General features: G+C 47.2%; 2 protein-coding genes across 6 annotated transcripts in view; one reads left to right on the top strand and one right to left on the bottom strand.

The window, feature by feature from the left end:
- The window catches only part of arhgef10 (Rho guanine nucleotide exchange factor (GEF) 10), a 198,651-nt gene that overhangs the window by 105,443 nt on the left and 81,030 nt on the right, over window positions 1-12,178 (top strand). For all 5 annotated transcript variants that reach the window (XM_060933319.1, XM_060933320.1, XM_060933321.1 and 2 more), the window contains 3 exons: window positions 6,067-6,182; window positions 6,459-6,586; window positions 10,126-10,226. In XM_060933319.1, the coding sequence (XP_060789302.1) occupies window positions 6,067-6,182; window positions 6,459-6,586; window positions 10,126-10,226 (345 nt within the window). The remainder of the gene's footprint in view (window positions 1-6,066; window positions 6,183-6,458; window positions 6,587-10,125; window positions 10,227-12,178) is intronic.
- The window catches only part of LOC132894068 (uncharacterized), a 42,487-nt gene continuing 36,251 nt past the window's right edge, over window positions 5,943-12,178 (bottom strand). Inside the window, exon 3 of the transcript XR_009655609.1 lies at window positions 5,943-6,570. The gene's annotated coding sequence lies outside the window, so the exon portion shown is untranslated. The remainder of the gene's footprint in view (window positions 6,571-12,178) is intronic.

The following is a 12,178-nucleotide window of genomic DNA, read 5'->3' as shown; positions in this document are numbered from 1 at the left end:
GCAGGCGAGCTGGAGCCTATCCCAGCTGACTACGGGCGAAAGGCGGGGTACACCCTGGACAAGTCGCCAGGTCATCACAGGGCTGACACATAGACACAGACAACCATTCACACTCACATTCACACCTACGCTCAATTTAGAGTCACCAGTTAACCTAACCTGCATGTCTTTGGACTGTGGGGGAAACCGGAGCACCCGGAGGAAACCCACGCGGACACGGGGAGAACATGCAAACTCCACACAGAAAGGCCCTCGCCGGCCCCGGGGCTCGAACCCGGACCTTCTTGCTGTGAGGCGACAGCGCTAACCACTACACCACCATGCCGCCCGGACCTAATAATAATAATAATAATAAGGAGCTGTGTGAGAACAGGAGCGTGCTTAATTTCAGTTGCAGTGTTTCATTTCCCCAGAACTCGTACACACGCTGACGAGCTTTACTGGAGAAAAAAATGCCAGATGCAGCTTGTATTGTTTAATGCACTCAAATAAAGTTGCTACAGTTTGCATGAGATTCGTTAGTCCCGCCCCAACTGTCAGCGACTCAGGTGGCGCAATTCACATTGAAATTGATCCACGTCCGACTTGAGCAAAGCCGTGCCAGACAACACGGGTTAACCCTTTCAGACACAAATCAGCATGGGTATAACCCGGGTTAGCTACTCTGTGTGAAAGAAGAGACGGAGATGGAGAGAGAGAGAAAATCGTAGGAACAGAGTGACCAGGCGAGACGGACAGCACAGCCTTTCATGTAGGAGTCCAGCACATCTGTCCTGATGTTTTCTCTCAGGACTTTCTTCACTGAAATCATTGTTCCCGGTGTCTGCATTCTCTAAACTCCTTCATCCTCCTTCCTCTCAGTGTTTCCTCGACTGTCTGCTGGTCTTGTCTCGCTGACTAGAGGTTCACTGAGGAAGTTAATCATCTGATCCGAGTCTCTTGAGCTTAATCACATGACCCTGTCTGGATTCTGCCGACACAGTGAAAGGAATCCTGCTTGTACTTATGCTGACCGTTTCAGCAGTGACTTACAGGCTGTACAAGATCAGTAACTGTGGCATAAAGGCCAATTTATGCTGACAACCCAGTCCTCGCAGATAGCGTCGCAGACAGTGTCTGCGTAGCCCCCCCACCTTTGCAGACGCTCTGTGCGCACCTCCCAAAAATTGTGACCACTGCAGAAGCTTCGCAGACAGCGTCGCAGACAAGAGGGCTCTGATTGGTCCACTCTACATCCGCTGTACACGCACTTCCGCTTCCCTACTTTCCCGGTTTGTTTTGTTTTCACGACCGGCATTTTTAAAAACACGAGCGAAGATGGAGCAGCACGAAGAGCGGTTGATCGAGGAAGTACGTACATCTATACGACTCCAGTTCTAGTCATTATAAAAAAAAAAAAAAAGTTCTAGTCATTATAAGTAACCGGAGGATAAACACTCCACTAACCACACCCACCAACTACTCCTAGCGACTTCACGCCCCCTTGCGTTGTGCCGGTGAATAACATCGCGCACGCCTATTACTCCCCGCTCAACGATAAATTACAACTGTCTGCGAAAAGCTATCTGCGAAAGCCTTGTCGCAAGAGCATGCAGAGGCCTTAACGTTACACCGGTTCATGAGGAACGAGTGACTGGCAGCGTAATTGAGTGACGTATTAACCGTTAACATCTGCAGGCTGTTCTTCTTAATTTAGTATTAGAGCCAGGTTTTAATTATAAAATACGTAATTCATCCAAACCCCAAATTCAAGAACTTCCAAGAAGAATGAGAGAATTTACTTGAGGCTATAAATGTTAGAGATTTGTATCAGGACTGTGTTGGAGCCAGAAAAGAAAAAGGGAAGGAGAGAAGAGGAGACAAGGAGGGAGACAAAGAGGAAAGAGAGAGAAAGATAAACGGTGAGAAAGTCATGGGGAGTGAGTGACCAGAACAGACGGAGGGAGAGCAAGAAGGAGAGGGATGGAGAGAGACAGGAAGACAAGGAAAAAGACAGGGTGAGGGGAGGAAGGAGCGAGGAGGAGGGAGAGGGACGGCCCGGGGAGGAAGGAGTGGGAGGAAGGGGGAGGGGGAGGGACGGAGTGGGAGGAAGTAGCGAGGGAGAAGGAAAAGGAGCGAGGGGGGGATGAAGAGGGACGGCTGGGGGGAGGAGTGAGGGAGGGAGACAGACGGTGGGGGAAAGGAGCGAAGTAGGGAGAGAGATGGTGGGGGAAAGGAGCGAGGGAGAGGGATGGTGGGAGGAAAAAGGAGTGAGAGGGGGAGAGTGGGGGGAAAGAGTGAGGGAGGGAGAGGGAGAGTGGGGGGGAAAGGAGCGAAGGAGGGAGAGAGATGGTGGGGAAAACGAGCGATGGAGGGAGAGCGAATGAGAGGGAGAAATGTCTGTAAGATGTCTTCATTTCACTTTAGCTGGAAATTTGGGTCATTGTTTTTAAAAACCGTCTCGAGTTCAGTGAATCAGCTTTGGCTGGGAGTCAGTAACTCCGTCTGAGCCGCCATGGCGTTGTGAGGAATCTCAGCCTGTGGTTTCAGGGTGACGGAGCGAATCAATGCTGCAGTGTTATTAATACCGAGACCACGTTCACCTCTGGCACAGAGACGTCAGCGTTTTAGAGGAAGCTGAACACTGAGCTGTCACCAGGGTTCTGATCCAACACACAGGCTTTGTGAACAGAGTCTAAAACTGGAGCAGGTCTGGAAGGAGATCTGTCTTCATCCCTCTGCCAAATTCCTCCTTCTGTCCCCCTCTCTCTCTCGCTCTCTCTCTCTCTCCACCTTATTAAAGTCAGAGAACAGAGCTGTGTGCATGAGAGAGACCGACAAAAGAAAGTAAAATATAATCTCTGTCCTGAAGACGTCAGAAAATGTACAAGGTCACGTTCCCGATGGTAAAAAAAACACTGACGCTGGACACTCCTCCCATAAATCCCCGATAAACTTCACCATACCAAAATTAACGTATTTTAATCCATTTTAAAAACGTCATTTGCAGCTACACGACTGTCAGAGCTGGTGTTATAGAAAATTAATCAACATCTGACCAATCGGAGAGTTTGACTACACTGTGGTATAAAGAAAACAAAAAACCCCCGACAACGATGAACTAAACACGTGGAAATTAAAGCAGAAAAACGTATTAAAGCAACCTAAAGCGCAGTGGAAAATTACAGGAAAAATTCAGTTGAAAAAGCTTTCTCTCACACACACAGAGCTAGCACTGCACCCAGCGCCTCTGTCCCTGTGCAACGGAGAGCTATTGATTTAGTAAACAAGGACAAATGCTGTGTTGACACCTTTATAAACACACACACACACTGGCAGATTTACGCTAATGTGCAGTGAGACGTGTCCAAGCAGTGTGGGTGTTCTGTTCATTTGTCTCTAGAATGGCCCCACACATGTGCACATGGGAAAACTGAGTGAGAGAATATTTACCATTATTCACGCAGAAACAAAAGATATTACAGTTTCTTTCACTTGGTCCTTCTGTTGAAGACACACCCACATCGCTCACACAGCTGTTCTTTATCTCCAAACAACTCAGTTTGATTTTAACCCATCATGCTTTCTTCCAAAAAATCCTGTCATTTAAACGGTCTGTCCTTATTGCACAGCACTCGTAATAATACCATATATTATACAACTGACGGGCACAGAGGCCGCGCTTCCTTTCAGGGGGACTGGCCGGCACAGAAGCCACACCTCCCTTCTGGTGGACTGGCAGGTACAGAACCTGCATTTCCTTTTAGGGGGACTGGCGGGCACAGAGGCCGCGCTTCCTTTCAGGGGGACTGGTGGGCACAGAGGCCGCGCCTCCTTTCAGGGGGACTGGCTGGCACAGAGGCTGTGCTACTTTTCAGGGGGACTGGCTGGCACAGAGGTCACGCTTCTTTTCGGGGGGACTGGTGGGCACAGAGGCTGCGCCTCCTTTCAGGGGGACTGGCCGGCACAGAGGCCGTGCTACTTTTCAGGGGGACTGGCTGGCACAGAGGTCACGCTTCTTTTCGGGGGGACTGGCCGGCACAGAGGCCGCGCTTCTTTTCAGGGGGACTGGCCGGCACAGAGGTCATGCTTCTTTTCAGGGGCACTGGCTGGCACAGAGGCCACGCTTCTTTTCAGGGGGACTGGCTGGCACAGAGGTCACGCTTCTTTTCGGGGGGACTGGTGGGCACAGAGGCTGCGCCTCCTTTCAGGGGGACTGGCCGGCACAGAGGCCGTGCTACTTTTCAGGGGGACTGGCTGGCACAGAGGTCACGCTTCTTTTCGGGGGGACTGGTGGGCACAGAGGCTGCGCCTCCTTTCAGGGGGACTGGCCGGCACAGAGGCCGTGCTACTTTTCAGGGGGACTGGCTGGCACAGAGGTCACGCTTCTTTTCGGGGGGACTGGCCGGCACAGAGGCCACGCTTCTTTTCAGGGGGACTGGCTGGCACAGAGGTCACGCTTCTTTTCAGGGGGACTGGCCGGCACAGAGGTCACGCTTCTTTTCAGGGGGACTGGCCGACACAGAGGTCACGCTTCTTTTCAGGGGCACTGGATGGCACAGAGGCCGCGCTTCTTTTCAGGGGGACTGGCCGGCACAGAGGTCATGCTTCTTTTCAGGGGCACTGGCTGGCACAGAGGCCACACTTCTTTTCAGGGGGACTGGCTGGCACAGAGGCCACGCTTCTTTTCAGGGGGACTGGCTGGCACAGAGGCCACGCTTCTTTTCAGGGGGACTGGCTGGCACAGAGGCCGCGCTTCTTTTCAGGGGGACTGGCCGGCACAGAGGTCATGCTTCTTTTCAGGGGCACTGGCTGGCACAGAGGCCACACTTCTTTTCAGGGGGACTGGCTGGCACAGAGGCCGCGCTTCTTTTCAGGGGGACTGGCTGGCACAGAGGCCGCGCTTCTTTTCAGGGGGACTGGCCGGCACAGAGGCCGCGCTTCTTTTCAGGGGGACTGGCCGGCACAGAGGCCGCGCTTCTTTTCAGGGGGACTGGCTGGCACAGAGGCCGCGCTTCTTTTCAGGGGTACTGGCCGGCACGGAGGCCGAGCTTCTTTTCAGGGGGACTGGCCGGCACGGAGGCCGAGCTTCTTTTCAGGGGGACTGGCCGGCACGGAGGCCACGCTTCTTTTCAGGGGGACTGGCCGGCACGGAGGCCACGCTTCTTTTCAGTGGGACTGGCCGGCACGGAGGCCTTGCTTCTTTTCAGGGGGACTGGCCGGCACGGAGGCCTTGCTTCTTTTCAGGGGGACTGGCCGGCACGGAGGCCGCGCTTCTTTTCGGGGGGACTGGCCGGCACAGAGGCCGCGCTTCTTTTCGGGGGGACTGGCCGGCACGGAGGCCGAGCTTCTTTTCAGGGGGACTGGCCGGCACGGAGGCCACGCTTCTTTTCAGGGGGACTGGCCGGCACGGAGGCCACGCTTCTTTTCAGGGGGACTGGCCGGCACGGAGGCCACGCTTCTTTTCAGTGGGACTGGCCGGCACGGAGGCCTTGCTTCTTTTCAGGGGGACTGGCCGGCACGGAGGCCGCGCTTCTTTTCAGGCGGACTGGCCGGCACGGAGGCCGCGCTTCTTTTCGGGGGGACTGGCCGGCACAGAGGCCGCGCTTCTTTTCAGGGGGACTGGCCGGCACAGAGGCCACACCTCCTTTCGGGGGACTGGCTGCTGCAAAGACCACGCTTTCCTTCAGGGAACTGGCCGGCACAGAGACCGCACTTCTTTTACTCTGATTTAAATTAAGTAGTGAGATGTTAATCCACATTATTAATATATTCTTAGTGGAGATTAACGAATTGGGTCTTTCAAAAACATTCCATAAGTCACATCCTGAACCTTTAATCCACATTAAAGGTTAATGTGTATCTATGATTACATATAGTGCCTTTAATCCATCATAATTTGTGATGCCTTTTTTTTTTTTTTTAACTTGGTAGTAGTCTTGCTCTAAAATCCCACATCACCTTTAGTCCACACGCTGAAGTTACAGACTGATCCTTTAATACAGATTGTATCTTTAGAAGCGTTTCTCTTGTTTGTTACATCGCGGACTGCTCCTTTAATTGAGTGCGTGTGTGTCTCATTGACAGATAAGTTGTACATGGGTCCGGGCCAGCTTTATCAGGACCTGCAGAACCTGATCCATGACCTCGGCCTCGTCAGTCAAATCTCCATCATGATCAGCAGCCTCAAGGGCAACTACCAGGTCAGAGATCCAGCACACTGTGCGCTTATATCCTTTCAGTAAGGAATAAAACATCTGGGGACATGCTTGTGTAGGAAAATAATCAGTTACTGTCATACTGGTTGTTCTGTAAGCATGTGCTGAAGTGTGTTATTGCTCTTGTATCGGAGCAATTAGCCAACGATTAGTGTTTTTAGTTGTGGAGAAAATGAAACGCAATACTTTTTATCCAGTTATAGTTACATGAAAGTAACAAGTTAGTTCCTGTTTTACATTTGTGTGTGTGTGTGTGTGTAGAATGTGAATGGGACAGTAGCTCAGGACTGGATCTCGGGTCTTCAGCGTCTTATCCTGAAGAAAGAGGAGGAGATTCGAGCTGCTGATCGCTGTCGCATCCAATTGCAGCTACCTGGAAAACAGGACAAGTACACACACACACACACACACACACACCTATAAGTGCTACAGGAGTGGTAACCTCAATAGTGCACACTTTGTAGTTCATGTCGGGTTGTAATATGTTTTTATATGCTACACTTCATCCATTTATCAGTGCAGTGTGTGTGTGTAGGGTTTGCAGCTGTCCCTGTCATACACTCGCTCATCTCCCACACTGCTTATTTTGGAAGTGATTTGTGTTTTGGGATTATACTGGAATCTATTCAGTGCCCTAATTAAATCCTTTTTTCTTTCCAAATTAAAACACAAACTCCTATCAGATTTCAGGTGTCTTTATCTCCGTCCTTTCGCTCTCTCGCTCTCTCTCTTTCTAAATCCTATTGTTGGCTAAACAGGATATAGATCAGGTGTCCTATATTCCCTCTAAGGTATCATCCTGTCCTGCTGTATGGCAAAAGAAAAACAGGAAAAGTCTGATCCACTGGCTGACTTTTGTATTTGCCAGGTTTTGTTTCCTCACACCACTCTTAAGAGTCGTGTTTTTATGAATTAATCAAAAATCAATCAGCTTAAATGGATTGATATATTAGTGGCTCGACGCTCCATGCTTAAGAGAATATGGTAAAGCATTGACCTGATTTTTGATGGTTTCTGAGACCGTACGACGGCCGTACATACGAACTACGCCTGTGTACTGCACCACCACAGGGAGTCTGATCACAAGTGCAAGGCAACAGTGTACTGTATCTCATAAACACTTGATCACTGGACAACGAAATTTGTATCTTTATTTCCGTAAGACAGATGGATTTTTATCTAGCGCTTATTTTTAATTTCTTGATTAAAACAACTTTTAATAATAAAAACTAGCGATATCATGAACTGATGTTTCAACGTCACTGACTTCATCATCAGCGTAAACAGTGTTTGACTAAGTGTCAGTTCAAGTTTTCATAAGGTCCCGAGGGAGTGCATACGGAATCAGATTGGATGTTTAGTTTTGGCTTTTCCGCTCCGATGAGCAGCATCTCGTAAATCAGACAGTCCGGCTTCGCAATGCATTTTTGTAGAAGAGTAAACAAATCAGGAATGGCTAGGAAGCCATGCTTAGTCTTAAGGTGTTTACCAGTAGTTGAGTGGTGATGTTCTTCAGTTCATTGGTACAGATGCCTACAGGTACCGTATAGCCAATATAGTCTGCATCACACAGACCACATTTAAATAAATAAACAAACAAACAACGTTCTGTTGGCTAACCAGCAGTGGTTTGGTTTCATGTAACTTCCTCTTGGATTTTACGACTCGTGTAAACAGGAAGTGTTAAGTCTAGCACCAAGCTGTCTTCTCACCATGTCAGACGACTTCTGGTCTTTAAAAGGCAAGGAAAAACCATTTGTTTTTATGTCATTAGAAGCTTGATTGGCGGCAGGTGATAACGCCGACTCCTGTGCCGTCTTGGAGTAGAACCGACTGATGGTTGAATTAATGAGCTTCTCCAGGTATTTTAGAACTTGGAAAAGACTCTCTCAGACGAGCTCATTCTTCATCGAAGTAGTCCTTTGTTGACAACAGACAATGGGCACGATGAAGCATAGTTTTTAATAATAAGGATCTCTTATACCTGTGATCCACATGGCTTTAATAATACAGCAAGAGCCCTTACTAATCATGTACTCAAACACTGTTTATTTTACTCTGATGATGTCTGTGGTGTCGAAACGTCAGTTTATAATCTCATCTCATTATCTCTAGCTGCTTTATCCTGTTCTACAGGGTCGCAGGCAAGCTGGAGCCTATCCCAGCTGACTACGGGCGAAAGGCGGGGTACACCCTGGACAAGTCGCCAGGTCATCACAGGGCTGACACATAGACACAGACAACCATTCACACTCACATTCACACCTACGCTCAATTTAGAGTCACCAGTTAACCTAACCTGCATGTCTTTGGACTGTGGGGGAAACCGGAGCACCCGGAGGAAACCCACACGGATCCGGGGAGAACATGCAAACTCCGCACAGAAGGGCCCTCGCCGGCCACGGGGCTCAAACCCGGACCTTCTTGCTGTGAGGCGACAGCGCTAACCACTACACCACTGTGCCGCCTCAGTTTATAATATATATATATATATATATATATATATATATATATATATATATATATAATTATTTTTTTTTTTTATTTAAAGATTTTTTTGGAGCTTTTTTTTTCACCTTTATTGGATAGGACAGTGTAGAGACAGGACAGGAAATGAGCGGGAGAGAGAGACGGGGAGGGACCGGGAAACAACCCCGGGTCGGAACCGAACCCGGGTTCCCGGATCCACGGCACGGCGCCCCAGCCACCCGAGCCACAACGCCCCCCTCAGTTTATAATATTGCTAGTTTTTATTATTAAAGATATTGGACACTTGTTGGACAGTTGACAGTGTGTCAAGGTCGCAGCTCAAACCCTCAGAGCTCATACACTGCATTCGGTCGAGGAGGATGTTTTCCAGTAGGGTTTTTTTCCTTTTTTACCAAAACAATTTCTTACTCTGCTCACTTATGTAAACATTATTACTGTATAGTTCACTAGCAATTATGAGCATCTTTCCTTAGGTGTAGATAATCTAAACCTGCCCCGCGGATTGATCTCGATGTGGGCAATTCCATGTAAATGTCAACCTCACCATGCAAAAATAAAGCAACATGTAATACATCAAAACCACTCCCAGAGATATCACCTAGGCCTGTATTTTACAGATGTGAATAAGTTGAACCAATTTGTAACCAACCTAATATGTCACTGTCAGTCTTTCTTTCTTATAATGTAAACCCCAAGCTAAAATCAACTTTGATCATGTACAATTCTATATTATTGCCACAAGCCACAGAAATGTATGCTAAAATCCACAAAACAGCAAAACAATAGCCATCCTAAATATTATTTAAGAACTTTGATAGTTTTAGCTGATATTTAGAGAGTTTTTCAAAGGGTTATGGTGGTTAAATTGCTGATTTTCTAAACATATCCCATGTCTATTTCAGACGCGTCACATCCATAACGGAATTTCGTCACATCCGTAACGCTGACTTTTCCTTCCGAAATTCTGCATGAAATACAAAATATTTTAAACAAAGATTTTTTAATATTCACCTTGGACCCCTCTATCAAACGGATATCTCCATTTCGACATTAGGTTTACGATTTCACAGAGTTTGATAAAAATGTACAGTCACCCAAGAAAAGTGATACTTTTTCTGTCACATCCATAACGCATCTTTTATTGGCATTTTCTGGCATGCCCTAGATGTACTATGGGAATTGTTCTTGTTCTATCACTTCTCCAGTATGGTACAGCCTTAAAATATGCAACACCTGTTTAAATACTGGGAGACAATAAAACATGCACTGGGTCATTTGTTGCCATTTTGAGTTCAAGTGTCACGTCCATAACGCTGGAATTGCTCATTAGTTCTTATGTCCGATGATAATACTGGATGGTAGCTATACAGAAATGATGTAAAGTGAAAGCTTTGGTTTCGCTCCTGACTCGAGCATGTCCTTCGTGTTCTTGCTGCAGATCTGGCCGACCCACGCTCTTCACAGCCGTCTTCAACACCATGACCCCATCTATCAAGCAGGCCTGGATCAGCAAACTGCAGATGGCCAAGCTGGCTCTCGGTACGAGTCTCCTGCTTCCCTTCCTTAACTTCCTGTCTTTGTTTTCCTTCAAAAGCATTATGATTTTCACACAGCTGCAGCATTCAAATCCTTGTGGATGTTACTGGGTCGAAAGACAATAGGATGGTGTTCTAGTCACACAGTGGTGATGTAATGATGGGTTATTTTTTTGTTTTTGCTTTACCATAAAACCACCTGCCACGGTGGCTTTCTGGTCCAGGCCATAGCGAGATAAATTTAAAAACAAGAAACTGCAGCCATGATATATGTAAAACTTTCAAGGTTCAAAGAGATCGCTACTGAACTAAAACTAACGTTGTTGTTGTTCACTATGTGAATGACTTCTGGTAATCTACAAACACTTATGGTAAGATGACTCCATTAAATAAAATTCGACAATCATCCCAATTTAGTTATTTCTTTCCTATCGTATAACAGGCTAGCTTTACAGATTGTTCCTGGTGGTGTTTTTGGATATGCATCCTGTTCAACAGTTTTGCTCACGATATGGTTTACACGCACCACTTTTTATACTTCCGCCAAGGAAGTTCTATTTCCAGTGTGGTCCGTTTGTCTGCCTGTAAGCAGGATTGTGCAAAACCTGCTAATCCAATTTCCATGAAACTTGGTGGAAGGGTGTAGCTTGGGCCAAGGAAGAACCCATTATATTTTGGGGCAGATTGGAATCACAGGGTGGCTCCACGAATTTGCATTACATTACATTAATGACATTTTAGCAGACACTTTTCTCCAGAGCAATATACAACAAACCCGGAGCAGTTGGGGGTCAGTTGCCTTGGTCAAGGGCACTTCAGCTATTCCTACTGGTCCAGGGAATCAAACCAGTGACCTTTTGGTCCCAAAACTGCTTCTCTAACCATTAGGCAATTTATATTAATTTTTGGTAACATTGTGAGATATGGTGTTTGGCCTTGATGGAAGTCTGTGCTCAACAATACCAAATGTGAAGTTCAATAGTGATGAAACATAGCCAGTATAGGCATATAATGAGTTCATACAGTGGGGCAAAAAAGTATTTAGTCAGCCACCAATTGTGCAAGTTCTCCCACTTAAAAAGATGAGAGAGGCCTGTAATTTTCATCATAGGTACACTTCAACTATGAGAGACAGAATGGGGGGAAAGAATCCAGGAAATCCCATTGTAGGATTTGTAATAAATTAATTGGTAAATTCCTCGGTAAAATAAGTATTTGGTCACCTACAAACAAGCAAGATTTCTGGCTCTCACAGACCTGTAACAACTTCTTTAAGAGGCTCCTCTGTCCTCCACTCGTTACCTGTATTAATGGCACCTGTTTGAACTCGTTATCAGTATAAAAGACACCTGTCCACAACCTCAAACAGTCACACTCCAAACTCCACTATGGCCAAGACCAAAGAGCTGTCAAAGGACACCAGAAACAAAATTGTAGACCTGCACCAGCCTGGGAAGACTGAATCTGCAATAGGTAAGCAGCTTGGTGTGAAGAAATCAACTGTGGGAGCAATTATTAGAAAATGGAAAACATACAAGACCACTGATAATCTCCCTCGATCTGGGGCTCCATGCAAGATCTCACCCCGTGGGGTCAAAATGATCACAAGAACGGTGAGCAAAAATCCCAGAACCACACAGGGGGACCTAGTGAATGACCTGCAGAGAGCTGGGACCAAAGTAACAAAGGCTACCATCAGTAACACACTACGCTGCCAGGGACTCAAATCCTGCAGTGCCAGACGTGTCCCCCTGCTTAAGCCAGTACATGTCCAGGCCCGTCTGAAGTTTGCTAGAGAGCGTTTGGATGATCCAGAAGAGGACTGGGAGAATGTCATATGGTCAGATGAAACCAAAATAGAACTTTTTGGTAAAAACTCAACTTGTCATGTTTGGAGGAGAAAGAATGCTGAGTTGCATCCAAAGAACACCATACCTACTGTGAAGCATGGGGGTG

This window comes from Neoarius graeffei, chromosome 11 (genome assembly GCF_027579695.1).
Source record: "Neoarius graeffei isolate fNeoGra1 chromosome 11, fNeoGra1.pri, whole genome shotgun sequence".
Taxonomy (NCBI): Eukaryota; Metazoa; Chordata; class Actinopteri; order Siluriformes; family Ariidae; genus Neoarius; species Neoarius graeffei.
This window is presented reverse-complemented; position numbering and strand designations above follow the sequence as displayed.